This window comes from Arvicanthis niloticus, chromosome 11, assembly GCF_011762505.2.
Source record: "Arvicanthis niloticus isolate mArvNil1 chromosome 11, mArvNil1.pat.X, whole genome shotgun sequence".
Taxonomy (NCBI): domain Eukaryota; kingdom Metazoa; phylum Chordata; class Mammalia; order Rodentia; family Muridae; genus Arvicanthis; species Arvicanthis niloticus.
The window spans coordinates 13,765,870-13,790,401 of NC_047668.1; the positions used below are offsets into that span (position 1 = coordinate 13,765,870).

Below are 24,532 nucleotides of genomic sequence, written 5' to 3' on the forward strand. Positions count from 1 at the left end.
GATCTTATGCCTCAGCTTTCTGAATACAGGCCTCAAACACCAGGTCCAGCCTGCCACTACGAAGAAAATTGAAAAGCAATTCCAATAACCTTATATTTCCCTTTTCTTTTCAGATTCCTAGGCTAGCTTGCTACTTTCTGTGTCCCTTAGGCTAACTTTGGCTTTCTGACTCTGACACTGCTTCCGTAGTGCTGGGACTACATACAGTGTGCCACTGGGCCCACTTTATCTTCCTTTGACATTTTTTTTTCCTACAAACTTTTCTGACAAAGGAACTGGAGATAGCTCAGTTGGTAAAATACTCACCTAGCATGCATGAAGATGTGTTCAATTCCCCAATCACATTCCATAAACTGGAACGGGTGGCACGCACCTGTAATACGGCACTGAAAGGGGAGGCAGCATCCAGAGTTAAGGCAGTCTCAGCTATGTATCATCCTTAACTATGTAATGATGTTCTGTATCATCCTTAACTATGTAATGATAATGAGTTCAAAGCCAGCCCAGATTATCTGAGACCCTGTCTCAGAAAAAAAAAAAAAATCTAACTTAAATGGTACTAAGTACTAATTTCCAGGTAATTTATTAATTCTAGTACTAATTTCACTAGACGAAATTAATGAATAATTAAAATGCCTACCTAAGATTAGATTATGCCTTACAGTGTTTTGTCTAATACAATGTGGAAAGGCTATGTAACTCACAAAAAAACTTAGTTTAAATAAAACCACATAAGATTGTATTATATCTGGCAGAGTAGAGTACACCTTCAGTTCCAGCACTTAGGAGGCAGAGGCAGACTGCTCTTTCAGAGTTCAAGGCCAGCTAGAGCCTTGAACATAAGGAACTCACATATGAGACCCTGTTTCAAAAGAAAAAGAGAAAAGGAAAGATTCTATTACTACAAAGAAATGAAGCTTCAAGTACCTCATGTTTTCAAAGGACTAACTAACTGATTTGGGTCTGTCCACTCTTTTTTTTTTTTTTTTTTTTAGGAAGAAGAAAGATACAATTGATCCCTTATTATTCAGATACAGGGTACAGCCCACTAAAAAGGAGATTTATGAGTCAGCTGTTGTTAAAGCAACACAAATCAGGTAAAACTCAGAACTTGACATTTGTTGTAAAATAATTTTTACTTGTTCTCTCTTCCCTTTTGCTCGATGTTTCACTAAGAAAAGTGATGTATTAGGTAGATCCTGAGTCAGAGATACTACCTGCTTTTATTTTGGGGGAGCTGGGGAGCTCAGGACACAGTTCTAAAAAGTGTTTCTCTGTGTAATAGCCCTGGCTGTCCTGGAACTTCATTTGTAGGCCAGCCCTCAAACTCACAAAGACCTGCCTGCCTCTGCCTCCTGAGTGCTGGGATTAAAGATGTACACCACCACCTGCAGTTTGAGATCCTACTTTATGTCAAAACAAAACAAAGAGCTTTTAAACACTTAGAGTTTTTGTGTGTGTACATGTGCACACATAAGCTGTACCACATAGATCAGAGGACAGCTTGCTGGAGTTACTTCTTGAGTGACTTTTGCTATGTTAAATTCCAGGGATCAAAATTAGGTCGTCAGGCTTGGCATCAAGTGCTGTTTGTGTGCTGATGTGTGCTGAACCAGGTCACCAGCCCAGGTATATCACCTTTTACAGTTGCAGTGAGGTGTGTGATTGGTTTGTTTGTCAGGCCGCATCATTAGTTTAAGGTCTATAGCAGGTATGTCCAGCCTACAGCCAGTGGATCCACACTTATCCCAGCATTGAGCCCAACAAAAAATCATAAACTTACTTAAAATGTTACAATTTATCATTTAAAATTTTTGTTTTAGACTCTTTATTTTAGAACTCAATTGTGTGATTCTCTAGGGTGAACTTTGCAGCTGCCAGTGTTGTATAGCCATGTCAGCAGTGGAAGATGCCTAATCAGGTGTCCGCGCTCGTGACTGGGAAGAGGGGTCCGGACATACCCTCACTCACAGTTGACTTCATTTGTCTCCGATTGTCTTTAGTTGAAAATCTAGGTAGCAGCTAAACAGCTTGTTTCCTAGTTAACAGCATTCATTTGGCTTCTAGTTTATAATTCCTCTAGACTTCGCTCCCATCCCTGCTGCCTCATTCTCTTTTTTATAGTTTTCATTGATGAGCTAAAGAATTAAGAGTAAGAAGTTGTACATGACAGTGAAGCAGTAAAATAGCACACAACTCTTCGACACACTTTCAGTTGGTTTTTGTTTTTTACTTTTTAGATTCTTTTTTAACTTTATGTATATGAATGTGTTTGCCAGCATGCTGTGCCTAGTCCTCCTCACAGAGGTCACAGAAGGCTTTGGGTCTCCTGGAGCAGAGGTACCACTGTGGGCTGTCTTCTCTGCAAGGCAACAAGTGCTCAAAACCTCTGAGCCTTCCCGAGCCTCTAACTTACAGCTCTTACTGGGCTCAAAAGTACTATCTTGTTCGCTGAAAGACAGTACTTTTCCTGTAAAAGACTTGCTACCCTAGAGAACTTGTAACAGGTAGAACTCCACTGTTAAATGAAATGTCCTATGCACAGTTCAGTGACAGCTAATTGCCACTTACAGCTTTTGAGTCCTTATCTGAAGTGAAAATTAGGAACTAACTTTTTAATGTATTTATAAAATGAAAAGCCATTTGTGGCTACCGGCCACCACCATGTCAGACAGTGCAGACTTCAAGAATCAATGTGTTCATTGTCAGTAAGTTACTACCTTCTGTTTGCCAGCTGCTCCCAAGTCCTGGGCAGCAGCTGGGCAAAAGCCTTTAAAGACCAGGAAACAAATACAGTTTGAGGGGTGTTTATTGACTGACTTTCTACTTTTGTTTGAAAGACATGTACTGAATTTAATTAAAACATTTACATTTTACCAGAATTGTTGTGTGCTGGGTTTGTTTTCCTTTGTTTTGTTTTGTTTTGTTTTGTTTTGTTTTTTGACTGTTTTGGTTTTGTTTGTTGTGGTTTTTATTACTGCTCTTGTTGCTTTTGAGGAAAATCAAAGGGATAATTAAAATTGCTTGTTCGAAATCTAATCTTAATCCTCTTTAACTTAATCTTAAATTTGTTGGTTATTATTGGAGATTAAACACAAAGTACTTTAAAATTTGCTAAGATCTCATTATATTTTGCTTATAATACCTATGTGAACAGGTGATTAGTTGATGCTATGTCATAGCTAATCATTTTTATTTTTTCTACTAATTTTAATTTTTTGTTTGTTTGTTTGTTTGTTTGTTTGTTTTTCAAGACAGGGTATTTCTGTGTAGTCCTGGCTGTCCTGGAACTCACTCTGTAGACCAGGCTGGCCTGGAACTCAGAAATCAGCCTGCCTCTGCCTCCCAAGTGCTGAGATTAAAGGCGTGCGCCACCACTGCCCGGCCTAACTTTAATTTTTGAAATAATATTTTAAAAACAATGCTCCTACAAAGTATCTTCGAAGGATGAATATTCTCACTGTGTAGACTCCTGGGCTTAGAAGTCAAGTTTCAAATGTATAGTGATTATAGAATTCTGATTAAATTGTTAGTACTAATATTACCTTCTTCCCCCAACATCAGCCGGAGAAAACACCTATTTTCTCGTGATAAACTAAAGCTTTTTCTCAAGCAACACTGTGAACCACAAGATGGAGTCATTAAAATTAAGGTAATGAAATTATATATTGGGAAGAAATAAAAATAAATGTATAGTATTATAAATTTGTAACATTGATAAACTGGTATTTCAAAGGTGACTTAAATAGCTCTCATTTTATCTGGGGAGCTGCTCTTTAGTATTTTTTAAAGTGTTTTTTATTGAATTGAGCACTGTTTTAGAGTTATTAGATGGCTCAGTTACCACCACTTTTTATTATATAGATGATCAACTAAGGCAGAGGAAAACAGGTAAAGAACTTGAAAAGTTGTTTAGTGACTTATGTATCTTATCTGCCTTACAGAGAACAGAAGGATTCAGAATAGTGCCAAATAAATGCTCAATTAAGAGAACTAATCAAAGGCATTTTAGACCATGCATTAACCCATACATCAGATTTCACTATGGCCATTCAGAGGGAGAATAGAATTGTTATGTATCTAAGACTGGCTTTGAATTTATGGTCCTCCTGCATATCGCCTACATGCTAGATTATAGGCATATATAGATATATATGGTGCTGGGGATTGAATTTAGGGTTTTGTGCATGAAGAAGCACTTTAACAAGTGAACTACATCCTCAGCCCTGAAAATCAAGATATTCGTCGGGCAGTGGTGGCGCATGCCTTTAATCCCAGCACTTGGGGAGGCAGAGGCAGGCGGATTTCTGAGTTCAAGGCCAGCCTGGTCTACAGAGTGAGTTCCAGGACAGCCAGGGCTATATAGAGAAACCTTGTCTTGAAAAAAACCAAAAAAACAAAACAAAAAAAATCAAGATATTCCTTCCATTGTGCATTAAATAAAAAGTCAAAAATTGTAAAAATTAGTTTTTAATATGTGCTATTTAAATCACATTAGATAAATAAATATAAAAATAATCAGACACAGTGGTATATACCTATAATTCACTGAGAGACTGAATGCAGTGGAGACAGCAGGTAAAAATGCCACCAGGGAGCTTCCCACAGCAAGCACTGTATGAACAATACCTGCAGTGGGTACAATACAGAATTGAAATTTATTAGAATACATAAGCATCCTAGTGAGAAACTGAGAAAGTTGATGTGATTAAGATGTAATGTTTGACATATAAAAACTTGAAAGCATTATTAAAGTATAAAAAGTATTTTTGGCATTTTCTGAGTAAATATGTAAGTTGAGCATCCCTACTTAGAAAATCAGAACTGCTCTAAGTCCCGGAGCCTTTCACCCATGTGGATTATTGAAATATGGAAATATCTACACTATTAACTGTAGATACATACAAAAAACATATCATAAAGTATCATAAAGGACTTGGAGAGACAGCACAGCGGTTAAGAACACTGCTGCTCTTGCAAAGGACCCAGATTTGGTTCTCAGCACCTACATGATGGCTCACAACTGTCTACCTCCAGTTCCAGGATATCCAGAATCCTCTTCTGACCTTCTTGGACACTGAATGCACATGGTATACAGATATACATACAGACAAAACATCCATATGCATAAAATAAAGGAATAAATCTCAAAATACCTCAAAACATTATGCAAATAACCTTTAAAGTACGTAAAGGTATATATAGGCCAGGTGCAGTGGTGTATGCCTGTAAGCTCAGGACACTGAGGGGAGAGAATCCCAAGTTTGATTGTGGTATACTACATACAAGTATCCTGTCCAGTCTCCTGTGTAAATGAATTTCACATTTAGACTTAGATTTTACACCCCTCCCCCAGATATCTTCTTGTATATTTGCAAACATTAAAAAAAATCTTTAAAAATATGGAATCCTTAGGCTCTGGGGATTTCCAAAAAAGCATGATCATCCTGTATTTGAGAAGAAGCCATGCTGGTACTCATGCCGTAGTATGAGTACATGACCATCCTGATAGAGTCTAATGTAGAGATGCAGTGGGTTCTTGATCTGTTAGGATGATCAGAATCAACAGGGTTTCAGATGCTAAAACTGGTGTTCTACCAACAAAATATATAACTAGTAGAACTCTTCCTGTTTTGTTAATATTGACATTTTTGTAGCTTTGCTTTCCTGGACCATTTCTGTGAATGACATTTTTCTCTGAGGTTAAAAGTTATAATCGAGGGCTGGAGAGATGGCTCAGTGGTTAAGAGCACTGACTGCTCTTCCGGAGATCATGAGTTCAAATCCCAGCAACTATATGGTGGCTCACAACAGTAATGAGATCTGATGCCCTCTTGTGGGTGTCTGAAGACAGCTACAGTGGACTTGTGAGTGGAGGCCGGAGCAAGAGGGAGAAGGGAAGAGGAAAAAAAAATATATATAATCTGTCCACTAAGTCAAAAAATCTGGGATTGAACATACTCTAAACATTGTTCTAAACAAATTTAGATACAAGATAAAAGGTAAATCTCAAATGTGGTGAATATCTTAGAACCTTACAGTTCAGGTAAGAATAACATTTTTTATTTGGAATTTTATAGCAGTTTGAATTTCTGCTTTTATCTAGACCAACTCATTTTAATATATAAAGTATTTAAGTTATTACCTAGCCCCGACAAAGAATCAAAGTGTGCAGTAGTTGGAAAATGGTTGGGAAGATTTGCTGTGAGCCAGGTAGTAGCAATCCTACTCAGGACACTGGGGCAGAAGAAGCGCATGTGTGGGATTAGCCTGAACTTCACAGAGAGGTTGTCTCAAAAACCCAAACAGAACAGAGCAACACAAAGGAGGAAGACATTTATTGGAGTGCTGAAACATTATATTGTGTTTTAGAAGTAAAAGCAAAATAACAGGGTTTTTAAATGTACAACTTGGATATTTTCAAGTCAGGCATGCTGGTGTATACCTACAATTCCAGCACACAGGAGGCAAAGTCAGGCTAATGCCTGAATTCAAGATCAGCCTTGACTAAAAAGTAAGTCAAAGCTAGTCAAAGGTACATATTTGAGTTCCCATAATTGAGTCATATAATTGAGTTCCCATCTCAAGAGAGAGAGAGAGAGAGAGAGAGAGAGAGAGAGAGAGAGAGAAAATTTAGATAAAATTGGTAAAAACAAAACAGAGATGTATCTATAGAGATGGTTCACTGTTAAGAGATAACTACTGCTCTTGAATTTGGTTCCCTGCATCCACACCCCACATCAGGTGCTTACAACTGCCAATATGCAACTCCAGCACTCGCCTTCATATATGCACATACCCATACAACATAAACACCTGATAGTAAAAATAAATCTAAAAAACATATTGAAATAGCTTTCAGTATTTAAAAATCTGTAGAAACGTTGATATTTTGTGGAAAGGTGGTTTGGTTTTGTTAGGCTTAAGTCTCATGTAAGCGTATCTTAAAGCTATTGTGAAGCCAAGAATGACCTTGAGCTTCTGAACCTTGATTCTGTCTTGCAAATGCTGGGATTACAGGCATGTATCACACTACTCAGTTCTTGATAAACTTTAATTAGTTTTCTATCTGGTATCTTTCTGATGAATTATTTAATGTAGAAAAGGATCACATAAGCCAACTACATACATGCATTTGAAAGACAATGTTTTTGGCTTAGTCTTTAACAGCAGTAACAGTGGTCATATGACATCAGACATCTTGTATAGAGTACACTAATGTGTTGTCACTATGCCCTGTGTGTTTTTAATTAAGGCATCATCTTTTTCAACATATAACATAGCAGAGCAAGATTTTTCTTATTTCTTCCCTGATGATCCACCAACATTTATCTTCAGTCCTGCTAACAGACGAAGAGGAAGACCTCCCAAACGAATATCTTTTGGTCAGGTAGGTAAAGAAAAGTCCAAACTACCCTTAGCTTAATAAAGCAGTATTTGCAGTCAATGAAATGTGTAGTTCCTGTCACACATATAACCTGTAAGAAAAATACCCTTTTACTTCATAAAGAAAATTATTTGAGTGTGTGTTCCCTTGATGCTGCTCAGCATTGAGATTCACGAAGTTTCCAGTGTGGATTCATGTTCTCAGGAGACAGATTTTATACTAGGGCAGGACTAAGTATACAGGCAGTCACTAAGAAAAGCAAGTGGGACAGAAAAGTCAGGAAATGAGGGTAACACTCAAGTCTCCAGTGCAGCTCTGACCAGCGGGCTTTAAAGAAAGGCCTAAATGAAACACAAGAGTTGGTGCTTTGAATAAGAAAAGCTCCCACGGGATCATATATTTGAATACTTAGTCATCAGGGAGTGGGCTCTGAGGTTACCGAAGCCTATACCAGACCCAGTGTCTATACCTATGGATCAGGATGTAGCTCTCAGCTGCTGTTCCAGAGTCTGCCTGCATGTTGCCCTGACGATAATGGACCAAACCTTTGAAACCATAAGCTAACCCCCAACTCGATGTTTTCTCTTACAATAGTTGTCTGGGTCATAGTGTCTCTTCACAGCAGTGGAACAGTGGCTAAGACATTCAGCCATAGGGCAAAAGGGTGGAAGGGTACTTGAGACATGAACATGGTTATAAGGGACTCAGCATTGGTTTGCAGAATGTTTGTCATGCACATAGCATAGCAGATCTGTAAACATACAGAGAGATCTAATGTGCTATCCAGCAGAATGTATAGTCTTGAGGCTGCATTTTGCAAATCAAATGGTTCTAATATTCTTTATATAATAATATCTAATTTGTTTATATAGTTACTAAAAATAGACTTTAATCAAAAAGTGGTGGCCTAAATCCAAGCAAATAATAATCTACTGGTGTGTGATGAGAGACTTAGAATGCACAGTAAATCTCTAAGAGACTTTAGAGTGGAATGAGTAGGCAGTGTGGGATGAAAAGTGTGTCAGTTGCTTCTCAGTTTACCTTTGTTTGTTTTAGTAGTAAAGAATTTTTCTTCATCAGATCATTGTCATTCCCCACAAAGACCCCATGGAAGTGTCTGGAAGTGGGCAAACTAATAACCTATGCAGGTCTTGGAACTGGAAGGAGCAAAATTGGATTCTTCTGATCCTGGATTCTCTTTCCTTTGGCATTTTTGTTTTCTCTTACCCTCCTTCTGTACTTTCTGGTTCTTTTCTTCTGACTAGAGGTTGCTGATAGCTATAATGATTTGAAAGCCAGCTTCCACTGCTTCTAATAGCAGTTTGGAGGGTATTTGGTATATGTGATGATTTGTTTATGCTTGGCTCAGGGAGTGGCACTATTCAGAGGTGTGGCCTTGTTGGAGTAGGTGTGGCCTTGTTGGAGTAGGTGTGGCATTGTGGGTGTGGGCTTAAGACCCTCACCCTAGCTGCTTGGAAGTCAGTCTTCCTCTAGCAGCCTTCAGATGAAGATATAGAACTCTCAGCTCTGCCTGCACCATGTCTGCCTGGATGCTGCCATGCTCTTGTCTTGAGGATAATGGACTGAGCCCTGAACCTGTAAGCCAGCCCCAATTAAATGTTGTCCTTATAAGAGTTGCCTTGGTCATGGTGTTTGTTCACAGCAGTGAAACCCTAATAAGACAGAAGTTGGTACCAGGGACTGGGGTATTGCTGTGATAGGCCTGACCATGCTTTTGTTTGGAGGAATGTGGATTTGGGGACTTTGGAAAGCAGTAGAATGCTTTAAGTTGGGCTTAATGGGCCATCCTAGTAGGAATATGGCTGAAGAGGGTTTCAGTGGAGAAGAATTTCAGTATGTGGCCTAGAAACTGTTTTTGTGGTATTTTTGTGAAGAATGTGGCAGCTTTTTGCCCTTGTCTGAAGAGTCTACCTGAGTGTAAGGTAAAGGGATTTATTATTAATTGCATTGACAAAGGAAGTCTCAAAAAAGCCCATCAGAGACTTTTTTAAATCTGGTTAAACATGAAGAATGTTTTGATCAAGCGTAGGAAGCTTAGAAAGAAAAAATAAAAAGTATATAGTTCAAGTATTAAAGGGGTACCAGGAAGTGAAATTGAGCCAAATCCTGTGTTCTAGGAGATAACAGATTAAGGGAATGGGGTTTTGGGGCAACCCAGCTAAATTTAGATCCAGGCATGGTGGTACACACTTTTATCCTGGGAGATAAAGCCAAGCAGATCTCTGAGTTCAAGGCCAGCATAAGTCAGAGCAAGTTCTAGGTGAAGAAAAGCTTAAAGCCAGGCATGATGGTACTGGCCTTTAATCCCAGGAGACAGGCATGCAGATCTCTGAGTTCAAGGTCAATTTACAGAGCAAGATCCAGGACAGTCAAGCTTGGTGAAGGAACTGGAGAAGAGGAAGGTAGTGATAATAATAGAACAAGGGGGCCATAGTCCAGCTCCTGCAAGCAGCAGAACTCAGCAACTTTGGTCATGTGTCTCTGGCTTTATATTCAAGAGGAGAAAGAGACTACTGGGGTAATTGACGATAGTTAGCTGGAGCTAAGATATTAGTGGTGATTAAGAAGAGACCAGCATCACTGAGGTGAAATCTTCTGAGAAGTATTTTCTGAGAGCACAAAGAAGCTGTGTTCCAGAGATAGCCAAAGTTGTACCTTGTGCTGCAGCTGGACTTGGTACTGTGTAAGAGTCACCCAGGTGGTCTGGTTTGAAGGCATGAAGGGGTCATGAAGAGCAGCTGAGGCTTGGCACTGTGAGAGGCCATGGAAGGTGCAGCCTCAGTTGTAGATGATGGCCCAGAACTGAAGGGGTCATGCAAAAGAGTTGAGGCTTGGCACCATGAAGAGAGCCTATGAGAGGTTATTGGTGAAGCCTGGTTGCAGTGGAAGACTCCAGTGTATTGGAGATGCCAGTACCATGGAATAATCACCAAGAACAGCAGCATCACTGGAGTGGAGTCATCCTGAGCTTAGAGTGCTACAGAGGGCAGACTGGAGAAGTGATGTCAGCCCTTTGGAGGAGCCCAAAAGATCATGTGTGGATCCCAGACATTGAAACAAGAAGCTGTAACACTGAAGTTGTTTTGGAGACCCCAAGATGTTCAAGATGCCAGAGCTGTGGGTTATCTGCTGAGGAAAGCTGCTAACAGGAAGTGGAACCAGCCCAGGAGAAAGAAGTTTGTTGCAGTCAACAAAGATAAGAGTTGGGAGATAGGAACACTGGTTTGACATCAGCCATGGAGATGCAGAGTTTGGAGTTTGCCCAGCTGTTTCCTGTCTTGCTTTGGGAATTACAGTGATTAGATGAATCTCAAAAGAGACTTTGAACTTTGGACTTTTAACATTGTTGAAACTGCTATAGACTATGGGGACTTTGGAAGTTGAACTAAATATATTTTGCATTATGCTATGTTTAGGTATGGCCACCATAGACTCATATTTTTGAACAAGCCTATGGGGACCAGGGAGTGGAATGTGATGGTTTATATATGCTTGGCCCAGGGAGTGGCACTATTTAGGGGCTTCAAAATACTTATGTGATCTTGGTATTCTACCACCCACCTGTGACTGCAGTCCTGGTCAGAGCTTTTGATGTTTTGGGTTTTGTTTTTTCCTTACCTAGAAAACTTGGCAGACTTACCATCTTATGTAGTTTGTGGTTTACCACTTTAGTTTCTTCATTTATTTTTTAGGAAGACAACATTGTTAGTAAGCAGACTATTGCAAGATGTCGGAGCAAAGCTATTAAAGAAAGAGACAAGCTTTTGAAACAAGAAGAAATGAGGGCACTGGGTGAGTTTTAACATTTTCTCCAAACACTGTTTAAGGATAAGAATGAATATTTCTCTGTGCCCAAATGAGGAATATTTCTGAATGATAAACTCTGCCTTTTTTTTTTTTCTGAATGGCCCTTATTCATCTCTTCTAAGTATAGCCTTCCCTGTAGACTGCTTACTGCTAGATTGAGCTGAAGTTGTAAGGGTTTAAAGCTGTTGGAGGCCATGGCATCTGAGTTATGTGGTTTTTACTGATACTGCCTCCCAGCTTGAATGCATCTAAATCTAATTCAGTGGGATTAATACATTCCAGTTGTGAGGGATGTGATTCCATATCTTAACAAGTAGACTACTTAATTATCATTCTTTGTATATATTTTATTGTCTTTGGTTTTAAAGGCAGGATATGTTTGTCCTAGTGTGGGTAGCTTAACGTTTAATTAATCAGTTACCTGCTAGCCCCTCAAGAATTTGTGAATCTCTGCTAATCTCATTTAACCCAAATTATTTTAGAGCCTCTTTTGTTAGACTTTTTTTTAACTGAATTTTTCTTTTTGTCAGTGTATAGTTTTAAATTTGACCTTCTCCACAGCTTTTGAAAAGGCTAAATTAAAACGAGAAAAAGCAGATGCTTTGGAAGCAAGAAAAAGAGAAAGGGAAGATAAAGAGAAAAAGAGGGAAGAATTGAAGAAAATTGTAGAAGAAGAGCGACTAAAGAAAAAAGAAGAAAAAGAGAGACTTAAAATAGAAAGAGAAAAGGTACTCAGTATACTAATATATGATGATATTATATTATATATATATTCAGTATAAACTAAATTTTTTTACCATTTTCATTCACATTTTTGAGCCTACATAGAACACAGATAAAAATATTAATCTCCCCAGGGGACTGGAGAGATGGCTCAGAGGTTAAGAGCACCGACTGCTCTTCCAGAGGTCCTAAGTTCAATTCCCAGCACCCACATGGTGGCTCACAACCATCTGTTATGGGATCTGATGCCTTCTTCTCGAATGCAGGCATATATTTAGCATGAACGAGAGAGAGAGACAGAGACACAGAGAGAGAGAGAGAGAGAGAGAGAGAGAGAGAGAGAGAGAGAGAGAGAGGAGAGAAGAGAGAGAGAATATGAATCTCTGCTAATCTCATTCAACCTAAATTATTTTAGAGCCTCTTTTGTTAGATTTTTGATGCTAGGTATTGAACCCAGGTCCTCTGAAAGAGCAGCCACTGCTCTTAACTCTCAGGCATCTCTCCAGCCTCATACTTATTTTCTTTTTGTTTTTTCCTTTTTCTCTTTCTGTTTTTATTTTTTTGAGACAGTTTTTCTCTGTATAGCTTTGGCTGTCCTGGAACTCACTTTGTAGACTCAGTCTGTAGGTTGGCCTCGAACTCACAGAGATCTGCCTGCCAAGTGCTGGTTGCCCAAAACACTTGCTGTTTTTACAGAGTTCTTGATCTTTGTTCCTATGACACATATTGGGCTCCAGGGGATCTGATGTTCCGTTCTGGTCTCTCTGCACTGCACATGTGAGGTATACACAGAGAAGCAGGTGCATGGACATCATTTTTAAATTTTTTAAAAGTTACAAAATGGAACATGATTGAAGACACTGCTTGATCTCTACACACAAACACACAAACCCAACATATACATAGTCCATACACACCCAATGAATAAATAAATAATACTTTGATTCGTTTATTTCTACTCTTCATTCTTGGCCTTAAAAACTAAAAACAGGGCTAGAGAAATGTTCAGTGGATTGAGGTTTTTGGCTGCTCTTGGAGAGGACCCAGGTTTGATTCCCAGCACCCACATGGCAGCTCACAACCATCTTCATGAAACCCTAGTTCCAAGGGACTTTTTGGTTTGTTTTTAATTGAGACAGGGTCTTGTGTAACCTAGGTTGGCCCCACATTTGCTCTGTAGCCAAGTATGACCTTGAATTATTGCCAGTACCTTTCAGGTACTAGAATTACAAGTGTATACCACCAAGCCTCATTTTACACTGTATTTAGGATCAGACTTGACTGTTGGCCACGTACTGTACCAGCTGAGCTGCCTAGCTCCAGTGCTTATCAACAGTTCTCAGGTGATGTTAATATTGATGGGTAAATTTCTTCTAACAATTTTTATAATCTTTTTTGCTAGGAAAGAGAGAAATTGCGTGAAGAAAAGCGAAAATATATGGAATACTTAAAGCAGTGGAGTAAACCCAGAGAAGATATGGAATGTGATGACCTTAAGGTATGAACATGCAGTGCTTGCCACAGATGTATTTCATGTGTCCTATGTGGCTTTGCTGATAGCCTGGTTGGTTATATGTGGTTATAAACACATGCATTTAGTCCAGCAGTTGGTAGGTGGAGACAGGTATGGATGGATGGATCTCTTGTGAGTTTGAGGCCGTCCTAGTCTACATACTGAGACTCTTATCTCAGAAAAAATTGGGGGTGGGTTTGAGTTTTGGTTTTGTTAGCAGTGAGAAAGGTCTTACTGTGCAGACCAGGCAGCCTGGAGCTCCCATTCATCTGTGTCACTCTTCTGAGTGCTGAGACTGCAAGTCTATAGTGGACACCCAGCTGAAAAGTTTGTATCTTGATAGAAGTGCGTCTTCCTCATTTAACTGAAAGGAAACAGCCAGCTATATATAGATGGTTTTCTTAGCTTCCCAGGGTTGCACTGTTACTGTAGTAGTTATTCTGCCAAAATAGTTGATCAGACTTTGTGATCCCTGGCATCCAATAACGGCTGTGGCCAGGCATGCATTTAGGTTTATTTGGGTTAAGAGAATAAGGATTTCATTTATTTCTGGAAATAATCTAAAAGTATCTAAACCTTTAAACATTGCATGTACTATTTATTTAACCTTGCAGGAACTTCCAGAACCAACGCCCGTGAAAACTAGACTACCTCCTGAAGTCTTTGGTGATGCTCTGATGGTTTTGGAGTTCCTTAATGCATTTGGGGAACTTTTTGATCTTCAAGATGAGTTTCCTGAGGGAGTAAGTTTAGGCAAGTACTCAAGTTACCTGTTGCTTCATGACAGTTTACTCTGACATAATGTACGACTTGACTTCTAGCTGTCTTAGTTAGGGTTTCTATTGCTGTGATAAAACACCAGGACCCAAAGCAACTTGGTGGGGGCGGTGAGGGTGGGGGTTTACTTGGCTTGCACTTCCACACCAGTCCATCATCAAAGAGAATGAGGGCAGGAACTCAAGGCAGGACTCTGGAGACAGGAGCTGGAGCAGAGGCCTTGGGGAAGTGCTTTTTACTGTCTTGCACATGTTGCAGTCTGATAGCATCCAGGACCACATGCCTGTGGTGGCATCACTCCCAGTGTCTGAGCACTCCCACATCAGCCGTTAACCAAGAAGTGCCCTATAGACATAGCTACAGGCCATGTGATGGAAGAATTCTCTCAATTAAGATTCCCTCTTCCCTCATAGGTCTAGTTTTGTGTCAGGTTAACAAAAAACAGCCGGCACACTAATGATGTACAGGACACACATATCCCATGAAAGCAGGTGGGGTATAATATAGAACCAGAAAAGGAACAGCTAAAGGGAGAAAGGGAGATAATCAAGGATGGTGGGGAGGAGAAATGCACATTTATACATGTGCGGGAAAATATCATTAACAAACACAATCTTGTATGTTTACCAAATACATTAGTAAAAGAATAACATAAAAATAAATGTTTTTTCTTTTTTTAAAGAGTAAATGACTTATCACAGTTCTGTAGGGTCATTGAACATCTTTTGGAGTTTCCCATATGATTGCAGTCAAAGAGTGGCTGGAACTGAGATGGAGGTGTGACTGGTTAGTTGTTTAAGATGGCTTTTGCATGCACATGTTTCAGTCCTCTCCATGTGACCTCCCACTAGGAAACAGAAACTGTTACTTAGGTTTGGAACTGGTGCATCCTTACCTTTGCCATGGGCCCTCGTAAGAACAGTCATAGACTTAACAGTCATAGAACTCGAGGGCTGGAGAGTAGACCCACTTCTTGAGTGAGGAATGCCATGTGAGAGTTTACAGACAAGTAAAGTAGTTTCCACTTCTAATTTGTAATTAATTTACGTGTGGGTTTACAAAATTTGTATAAACATTTATAATAGAGTCCAATATGAGAAGGAATTTGGATCAAATTTTAAATTTTTATCCAATAAAGTTTTTTAAGTTCCATGTAGAAGCCTTGGAGACAGATTTCCTTGTCATTCTTGTTTTACTAAGAGAGTGCATTGACCAATAGAGATCCGAGATCTCCAGTGTCTCCTTAAGGGCAAGGTCTATGGCATGAAGCACTAATGCCTTATGAATCGTGAGCTCTAAACAATTGGCAAACATTTTAATATCTGCACAGTGTTAGGATTAAAACCTAATCATGATAATTTCCTTGCCTGGGCACTGTTTGGTAAGTAGCATCCCACATAGCTCTCGTGAGCAGTGGAACAGTAATAACAAGCTATGCTGTTATGGGGTTTTGTTTATTTTGATTTTTGAGACAGAGTATTACTATATAGCTCTGGCTGATCCAGAACTTGCTATGTGACTGGTAGAACAATCTGACTTCATCACCACTACCTATAAAATTATATTTTTAAGTGTAGTTAAATTTGTGCTTCAACTTTAATTTATTTTGGTTCAGATAAGACTTGGATCTACTTTCATAAACAGGCACTTGAGAGAACAGTCGCACAGGCTCATGTTGATTGAATGTTTATTATTTTCCAATGGAGTTGTTTCTTCAGTCATGACAGAACTTTAAATTCCTTTTAAACGTTTTATTCACAGAAGTGTTAGAGGAAGCTCTTGTAGGAAATGACAGTGAAGGCCCACTGTGTGAATTGCTTTTTTTCTTCCTGACTGCAATCTTCCAGGCGATGGCTGAAGAAGAGGAGGAAGTAGCCAAAGAGCAGATAACTGATGCTGACACCAAAGGTCAGAGTTCAACACCGCTGTTGATTGAGCTAGCAGCTTTGTAGTAAAACTGGGTTTTGATGGATTATTACACAACTAACTTTTCTTTTGCAGTTAGAAAATATAGGTATTCAGTCTACCTGATGCTAAGTCATAGTATGCTAACAACATATTACCAGATATCTGTAAAAACTTAATATTGGTGTGACCTGTTTCTGACAGCCTTTGAGACATTTTTCCCCGAGTTGTCTTCCTTTTGTTTCTTTATATTTTCCCTTGTAATTTAGAAGCATCTCACTGTCTGGTATCTGCAATGCCAAAAAATTCTGCTAAATAGCCTTTTCCCTCTGCCCCTTATTGGGAAAACTTAAATTCTTATAACTACTTTTAACTGAAATACTATTGTTGTAGATCTTACACTTTTTGCACTAATATTTAGGATATTTTTTAATCTGGATAGTTTGATTTAGAAATTTTGTTCTTTAAATTTTATGCTCTTAAATATCCAAGGTCAGTATATAATATGTTAACATAGCAAAAGTTTCTTTGAGAAACCTTTAGAAAACTTCAATTATGCTCACTAGTCTTTCAAAGCACTGGACTTGGCCCAGCCATCTAATCCACTTTCTCTGATGTGCCTTTCCTTTCACACTTTGTTAATAAACTGTTTCTATGTCTGTCACTTAAAAACTGTGTGGATAATGCTAACCACTCCCAGCACCTCATCAAACTGGGCGTGGGAGAGCATACTGTAATACTAGCGTTTGGGAGGTAGAGAAGGAGGACCAGACGCTCAGGGTCATCCTCAGCGAGATATCCTGAGCTCAAGTCCACCCGGGACACGGGAGACTTCCCAGACAAGACAATAGTCCACCCGGGACACGGGAGACTTCTCAGACAAGACAATAGCTCATTGTTGCGTTACCTCCTGTAGTCAGAGGAAATGTTGAACATTTATGTGACTGTGGACTAGGAGCATGATTAAATAATGCTTCAGTCTATTATGTAAAAATCTTAGTAAGGAAATCATGCTGGGAGATGTGTAGGTAGTTTGAGTTCTGTGCCTAGTTCCTGAATCAATGAGATTGATAAATCTGTATCTAATGCTATCTGCCTTCTGATTTTATGGTCTGAGTTGAAGTGAAATGTATTCTCTGGCTTAAGTGTCGACCACCATAGGTTCCATATCAAGGTTGTTTTAGCAACATGACTGCCCCATTTTCATCAAATGAAAGTATTAATATGGCCATTGTGTTGTGTCAGCCAGTAACATTATAGAATTATTGAATTAATATATATTAATTGAATTATATATTAATTGAATTAATATATATTAATATAGAATTAAAGTTCTGACTTTAACATAAGACATTAAGCTGTGTTTAGTTCCATATTTAAAACAGATGAGGATTGCCATTTTGAAAGCTCTAGTGCAGTAAGAAAAGTGGGTCCAGCAAGTCAGCCTAGCAGATGGAAACACTTGCTGTGCAGGCCTGGTGACCAGCGGTGAATCCCTAGAGCCCACAGTATAAGCAGAACCAGTGTCTGAAGGAGTTGTCCTCTGACCTCTACACATGTGCCTGCACACACAGGCATGCACAAGCATGTAATAATAAGTACAATGATTTTTAAAAAAAAAAAAAAAAAAGAATGAAAGGGAACTTGGGTGAGAAAATCAGTTAATGCAAAGGAAAAAAATTAGAAAGCCGTTGGAGTTTGTGTTCCCAAGCTTTTTTCTAGTCAGGATTTGCTTGATGTATTCTTTCTATATCTCTGTTCTTATATAGAACAATCTCAAATATAAAAATACAGATTTGATCTCTGCATAAATTCTTGCTACAAAATAAAGATTATATATGGTTCAGTGATGGCAACTACCACAGGAATAACTATTTTTTCTTCCTGTCTCAATAACAGAAAAGTTTTCTCAAGTCTTCTTATAAACAGGGAGATAGGATTGACTTTTGTTTTGTTTTGTTTTGTTTTGTTTTGTTTTGTTTTGTTTTGTTTTCGAGACAGGGTTTCTCTGTGTAGCCCTGGCTGTCCTGGCACTCACTCTGTAGACCAGGCTGGCCTCAAACTCAGAAATCCACCTGCCTCTGCCTCCCAAGTGCTGGGATTAAAGGCGTGTGCCACCACTGCCCAGAGATATCAGTTTTAAAAGTCTTGTTCTAGCCATATCAGTTATTCCTGACTTTAGGGGTTTTTTGTTGGTGCTGCTGATATTTTCAGATAAGATCTTTCCACGTTGGTCTTGGGTTTGCAATATAGCTGAGGCTGACCTTGAATTCCTGCCTCCTTTCTCCATGTTCCAAATGCTGGAATCACAGTCGTGTTCTACCATAACCCTGTCTTTATTTTTATACAGTGAACCTAAAATTCTTTGACGGACAAGAGCATCTTTCTTAAGTGGAACAGTTCTGAGCTTTTTTTTTCTTTCTGGGATATCATGACTGAATGTTGTAATTGTATATACCTCTTTATACATTAAAATGATTTAATAAAGTCAAGCTTGGTGGCACAGGCCTTTAATCCCACCATTTGCAAGAATAAGTACACATATGTAATAATAAGGGAGGCAGAGACAGAAGGATCCATGAGTTGGAGGCTGGCCTGGTCTATATACCCTGTCAAAAAACAAACGAAACTCTAATAAATGTAACTGTTTCATACAGTTATATGGGATACAGTTCAGTCATGCTCTCTTGCAAGAAAGGACCCAGAGAATACTGAGAAAATTCTAAAGAGGTAATTGTAATTCTCTAGAGTGCCATATAATAGATAATACAGTTTAAGAATACATATTTTGAGGTGAAGAGATGGGCCAGCAGCTATGAGCACTGGCTGCTCTTGCAGAAAACTGTGGTCTGAATCGCAGCACCCACATAAAAGCTAGCAACTGTCTTTAACCCCTATTCCAGAGGATCTGCTATCCCCTGCTAGCCTTCTGTAGCACCTGCACATACATGGTACACAGATATGCACTAAGGTGAACACACACATGTAATTTTTTAATGTAAAAGAATAGTATTTTAACATGTCATTTTATGTAAGACTGTAAACACAGTCCTTCTGTTATTGTTCGTTTCTTAAGGCCTCTGTTGCTTTTGCTCTACAATGCTGATTTCCTCTAGACGTTAGAGGCTGGACACGAGCCTGTCTGCTGAGGAAGAGCTCTAGCACTGTGTGGCTGTGCTAGCAGTGTGGGTGGTCATGGTCGTGTTAATGTGCCGTGGCTGCACATGTCAGTTGAAACTGTGAAGTTTTAGGTCGAGTATTTGCCTGTTACTGAGTTGGGTCTGGTAGGTGTGACTTCAGCATTTACAATAAATTTAATCAGGTAACTTTTATGTGGTCCTGTTTGTATCTTAAAATCATCAGTAATTGTGATCAGACATGACCCCAGAGTTGCTTTTTCCTTGGAAAAGTTACGTACTTTATTCTCTAAGGTTCCTTTTGTCAACCTAGGACTTGAATCCTGTTAGAACATCATGGAAGCACAGATCCAGATTAGCCTGAGGTCCTTGCTGGCAGTGCAGGAGACCTTATCTAGACTCACCCCTTTAAGAAAAATAAAGCCCAGATGAACTGATTTGTCCAAAGAATGTGTACTAGTTACTGGCAGTGCTAAAACGAGACACGGCCTGTTGATTAGAATAACTTGTAAACACTGTACTGTAACACAGTCAGCAGGTTGGTGTGTTTGGGTTTGTTTCTAGAAAACATGAGGGGTACAGTTGGCACTTGAGGGTTTAATCTGTGTGTTACAATTGGAAAGAGTTGTTTATATATTTATACCAGTAGATTTGCTGTTTTAATCTACTGTAATTTAAACATTTTCAAAACTAAAGCTATTGTCTTAGAAAGTAAAGGGAAATCTTCCCCCTACTCCTTAGACTGGATATTTGAAAGTGAGGAACTGTTACTGGAAAGCATGAGTAACTGACAGCAGTGCGGGCTGTGCAGCTCCCCTGGTGGTTCAGTAATAATCACAGCCTGTGCTGTGTTGTGGCTCAGTCTTAAGATGTTTAGAAGACTGGGCATCTTTACTCAATTGTCAAAGTAGACTTTTCAAGTTACATTAAATGAGTGATTTGTTTTAATTTTAAAATACATTTTGCCATTTTTTGGAATATGTAAGTGCATCTTGCTGGTAATTTGGAAAAGTTCTTGTGTGCTCTGGAAGGAAATGTTAGTATTCAGTCTGTGTTCTAGGATCTGTTGCTTTGGTGGAGACCAAGAGAATGTGAATAACGCTGTGCTGGGTGTTGGTTCTTCTGAGGTTCCTGAATGTTAAGCTGTTTTGTTGATCGTTTTAAAGGGGCATTTTCCCCAAATATTCTTGCACTAGAATAAAGTGTTTATTTCCTTAAAGATCTAACAGAGGCTTTGGATGAGGACGCAGACCCCACAAAATCTGCACTGTCTGCAGTTGCAGCCTTGGCCGCTGCATGGCCACAGTTACACCAGGGTATGTGTGGGCTTTGTTTTTTGTTGTTGTTTGGCATTTTACTTTACTTTATAAAGGTACATTTACATTGCTGAGTATTCATTGTCTTCTAAATGGCTGTTTCGTTTTTAACAATCTAGGCTGCAGTTTGAAAAGCTTGGATCTTGATAGCTGCACTCTTTCTGAAATCCTCAGACTGCACATCTTAGCTTCAGGTGCTGATGTGACATCAGCAAATGCAAAGTACAGGTACCAGAAACGAGGAGGGTTCGATGCTACGGATGATGCCTGCATGGAGCTTCGACTGAGTAATCCCAGTCTGCTGAAGAAACTGTCCAGCACGTCTGTGTATGATTTGACACCAGGTAAACTGCAAGTCGTGATTTTTTTTAACCTGCTTACTTCCTACCCATCTCTTTTATCCAGAAAACTAACAAGCCAACAAGAAACTCCAGATGATAAATCTGTTATTAAAGAAATGAAGAAAAAGCAGTGCATTACTGTTGTTAGAGTCATTTGGTTGATTGATTTGGTTTTGGTTTGTTTGCTTGTTTGTTTTGAGGCAGGGTCTCACTAAGTCTCTCTGACTGTCCTAGAACTCACTGTGTAGACCAAGCTGGCCTTAAAACACAAAACAATCTGTGTACCTCTGCCTCCCAAATGCTGACAGTAAATGAATGTACCACCATATCTACTACTCCTTGTTCTTTATTAGGCATTTTATCATTGAGTCAAATTGTCAAACACTGTTCCTTTTTTTCTCATTGATAACACAGAAATTATCCATTTTGGCAGGAGAAAAAATGAAGATACTTCATGCTCTCTGTGGGAAGCTACTGACCCTAGTTTCTACTAGGGATTTCATTGAAGATTATGTTGATGTATTACGACAGGCCAAGCAGGAGTTCCGAGAGCTCAAAGCAGAACAGCACCGTAAAGAGAGAGAAGCCACAGCTGCTCGGTAAGCATTGCTCGCATCGCTCATTCTCACTCACTCCATTTTAAAGCTTGCATCCACCACAGCATCTACGTCACAGCGCCAGCTGTGTTTCTAGAGAGCAGGGTGAGTTTTCCGAGCCTGGCTTGTAACAGCATTCCACGCACTGTCTTCAGCTCAACAAAGGCAAAATGCTCAGTGTCTGTGTGTCAGATGGACTTTTATTTGACTTTCAGAATACGTAGAAGGAAGGAAGAAAAACTTAAGGAACAAGAACAGAAAATGAAAGAGAAACAAGGAAAACTGAAGGAAGACGAACAGAGAAGTTCAGCTGCAGATCTAGGGTATGGTTTGAGTCTTACTCCCTGTGTGGCTTTATCTATTCACCTCATACACAAAGAAATTTCAGTATAGAAAAACAAGACCTCATTACACGTAAAGAGTAAAAATAAAAGCCAGCTACCCGAAACTATAAAGTGCTTTCAGAGTTTAAAAACTTAATTTTTTATGATTACATTTAAAAGCCTATGAAATTTATGTATAGTCTCTTAATCAGTTATACATGTGTTACTTTTTTAGTTTGTCTCTTAAAATTCATGTAAGTGGTAACTTCCTACAAAGCTTTCGGTGGGTTGTGTGTCCTCCCCCTCCTCGGGACTAGGTTTCTCTGTGTAGGCCTGGCTGTCCTGGAACTCACTCTATAGATAATGCTGACTAGGTTTCTCTGTGTAGGCCTAGCTATCCTGAAACTCACTCTGTAGATAATGCTGACCTCAGACTCAAGAGTCCCCCCTGCCTCTGCCAGGATTGAAGGTGTGCACTTCCATGTCCAGCTCAATGGGTTATTTTTAACCTAAATAGTTCATTTCCTTTTCCCCTCTACACAGAACCACCACCAACATAGGTACACTGTTTTGTAGTGCTTCTGAACCTCATGGAGGAATAGAGGTACATTGGAAAGTTGATCTCTGCCATCCTTTTCAAATACCAAGAGAGCCTCGAACATAAATCTTCCTGCCCCTGCTTCCCAAGTTTATAGGTACATAGAACTATACCTGGCTTAGTATTATTCCTAACAGTAAATGGTAAATTATAAAAAGTAACAAGCTAAATGTTAATCAATTAATGAAAAGTATGAACAAAATATCTTATGCATCCCTGTAGAGAAAAAGACTGTGTCTGGCTGGTCTTTTGAAACCTCAGAGCCCACCCCTTGTAACACACTCCTCTCAAAAGGGCACACCTCCTAATCTTTTCCTGAATAGTCGGTGGGCTAGAGACTAGACACTCAAATATATGAGCCTATGGGCCATTCTCATTCAAACTAACCACTGCAGGCAATCTTGTAAATATGCTAGAAATATCACTAAATTGTATGTTTTGAAATGGTGCCGAATTTTTCTTTGGAGAGGAAAGGGTTTATTTCATCTTATATCTTACAGTATATTATGAATAGTAGTCAAGACAGGAAATCAAACGTGAACTTGGAGGCAGGCACTGAAGAAGAGGTCATGAAGAAATAGAATTACTCTCTTGGGCAGACTGATTTCTTATTCCAGCTGTTCTTAAATCATCAGTCAAGAAAATACTCAATGATCTTTTGCCTACTAAACAATCTGATGGAGACAGTTTCTCAACTGAAGTTTCCTTTCTCAGTTTGACTCCTGTTAGACTATATTTGATAAAGAACAAAGAGAGAATAAAAGAAAGGCAGAGAGGGGGGAAGGAAAGGAGGGGCTGGAGAGATGGCTCAGTAATTAAGAGCATAGGCTGCTCTTCCAGAGGTCCTGAGTTCAATTCCCAGCAACCACATGGTGGCTCACAACCATCTGTAATGGGATCCGATGCCCTCTTCTGGCACACAAGAAAGAAGGAAGGAAGGAAGGAAGGAAGGAAGGAAGGAAGGAAGGAAGGAAGAAAGGAAGGAAGGAAGGAAAGAGGTGATTTTCTTTAATATAAAAAGAGATTTATTTCTTTATGTAGGTTTTTTTAAGCTGGATCTTTCTACATAGCCCTGGCTGCCCTGGAACTCACTATATAGACCAGGCTACCGTTGAACTCAGAGAGATCTGCCTCCCAAGTTCTCAGATTAAAGATATGATGTTCATAGTATATAGATTGTTGGTTTTAGTTTTTTGTACTGGGGATAAACCTAGACTCTAGCAGGCTTTAGGCTCTTACTGTCTGAATAAACAAGTTATACAAATAAACATGGAATAAACATCTACTTTCCCTATCTTTATGTTTTGGCAGGGTTTTATATAGCCATCACTGCTTAGAACTCTTCTTCAACTTTGCCAAGTGCTAGGATTACAGGCGTATATATATTTTATTGTCTGTGAGGCTTGCAGTTTACTCTGACTGGCCTGACACTCCCTGTGAGGCCCAGGTTAACGTCAAATTCAAGGCCTCAGCCTCTTGTGTACCAGAATTACAGGCATGTACCCCTACACTCAGTTTAAATGATAGAATTCCCTCTGAAGTTCATATAATTTTAAATTTGAGCAACATAATGGAACAAACAGATTATGTTCGTTTCACCCACTTACTATATCTGAAGTATGACTGGCTCTTTCCCTTGGCGTTTGTCTCCCGATCTCTTCCTGCACTGAGCTGTAATCAGCAGGTAGCCAGCCCCTGACCACGGAGAGCTCTGTTCCATTCATGATCTCACCTTCACTGAAGCTAGCATGCTTTCTAACCATCTTCCCTTCTCTAAACTGTCCCCTTCACAGAGCTGCCTCAGCAGTGAAGAACACTGGCTGCTCTTGCAGAGAGGACCCAGGTTTGGTTCCCAGCAGCCACTTGGTGACTTAGTACCATCTGTAGCTCCAGGCCCAAGAGATCCAACCCACTTCTCTGGCCTCCACAGGCACCAGGAGCATATATTGTTCACCCATATACACACAGGCAGAACACACATACATGGAAAATAAGTAAATGTAAACCCCTCATTTCCCTTCACTGCTCCTAGGGCCAAGCATGGTTTAACTCTGCCTTTTTTCCTCACCCATATCTTGGATCACTCTT

At 39.4% G+C, this 24,532-nt stretch overlaps 1 protein-coding gene across 3 annotated transcripts in view; it reads left to right on the top strand.

Moving 5' to 3' along the window:
- Baz1a (bromodomain adjacent to zinc finger domain 1A) overlaps positions 1 to 24,532 on the top strand; it is an 89,110-nt gene that overhangs the window by 40,244 nt on the left and 24,334 nt on the right. Inside the window, exons 5-16 of one of the 3 annotated variants that reach the window (XM_034514037.2) lie at positions 996 to 1,097; positions 3,565 to 3,652; positions 7,256 to 7,390; positions 11,101 to 11,200; positions 11,777 to 11,943; positions 13,341 to 13,436; positions 14,066 to 14,204; positions 15,990 to 16,136; positions 20,491 to 20,586; positions 20,706 to 20,930; positions 21,361 to 21,526; positions 21,739 to 21,846. In XM_034514037.2, the coding sequence (XP_034369928.2) occupies positions 996 to 1,097; positions 3,565 to 3,652; positions 7,256 to 7,390; positions 11,101 to 11,200; positions 11,777 to 11,943; positions 13,341 to 13,436; positions 14,066 to 14,204; positions 15,990 to 16,136; positions 20,491 to 20,586; positions 20,706 to 20,930; positions 21,361 to 21,526; positions 21,739 to 21,846 (1,569 nt within the window). The remainder of the gene's footprint in view (positions 1 to 995; positions 1,098 to 3,564; positions 3,653 to 7,255; positions 7,391 to 11,100; positions 11,201 to 11,776; positions 11,944 to 13,340; positions 13,437 to 14,065; positions 14,205 to 15,989; positions 16,137 to 20,490; positions 20,587 to 20,705; positions 20,931 to 21,360; positions 21,527 to 21,738; positions 21,847 to 24,532) is intronic. The other 2 variants (XM_076941865.1, XM_076941866.1) reach the window with 2 other exon arrangements.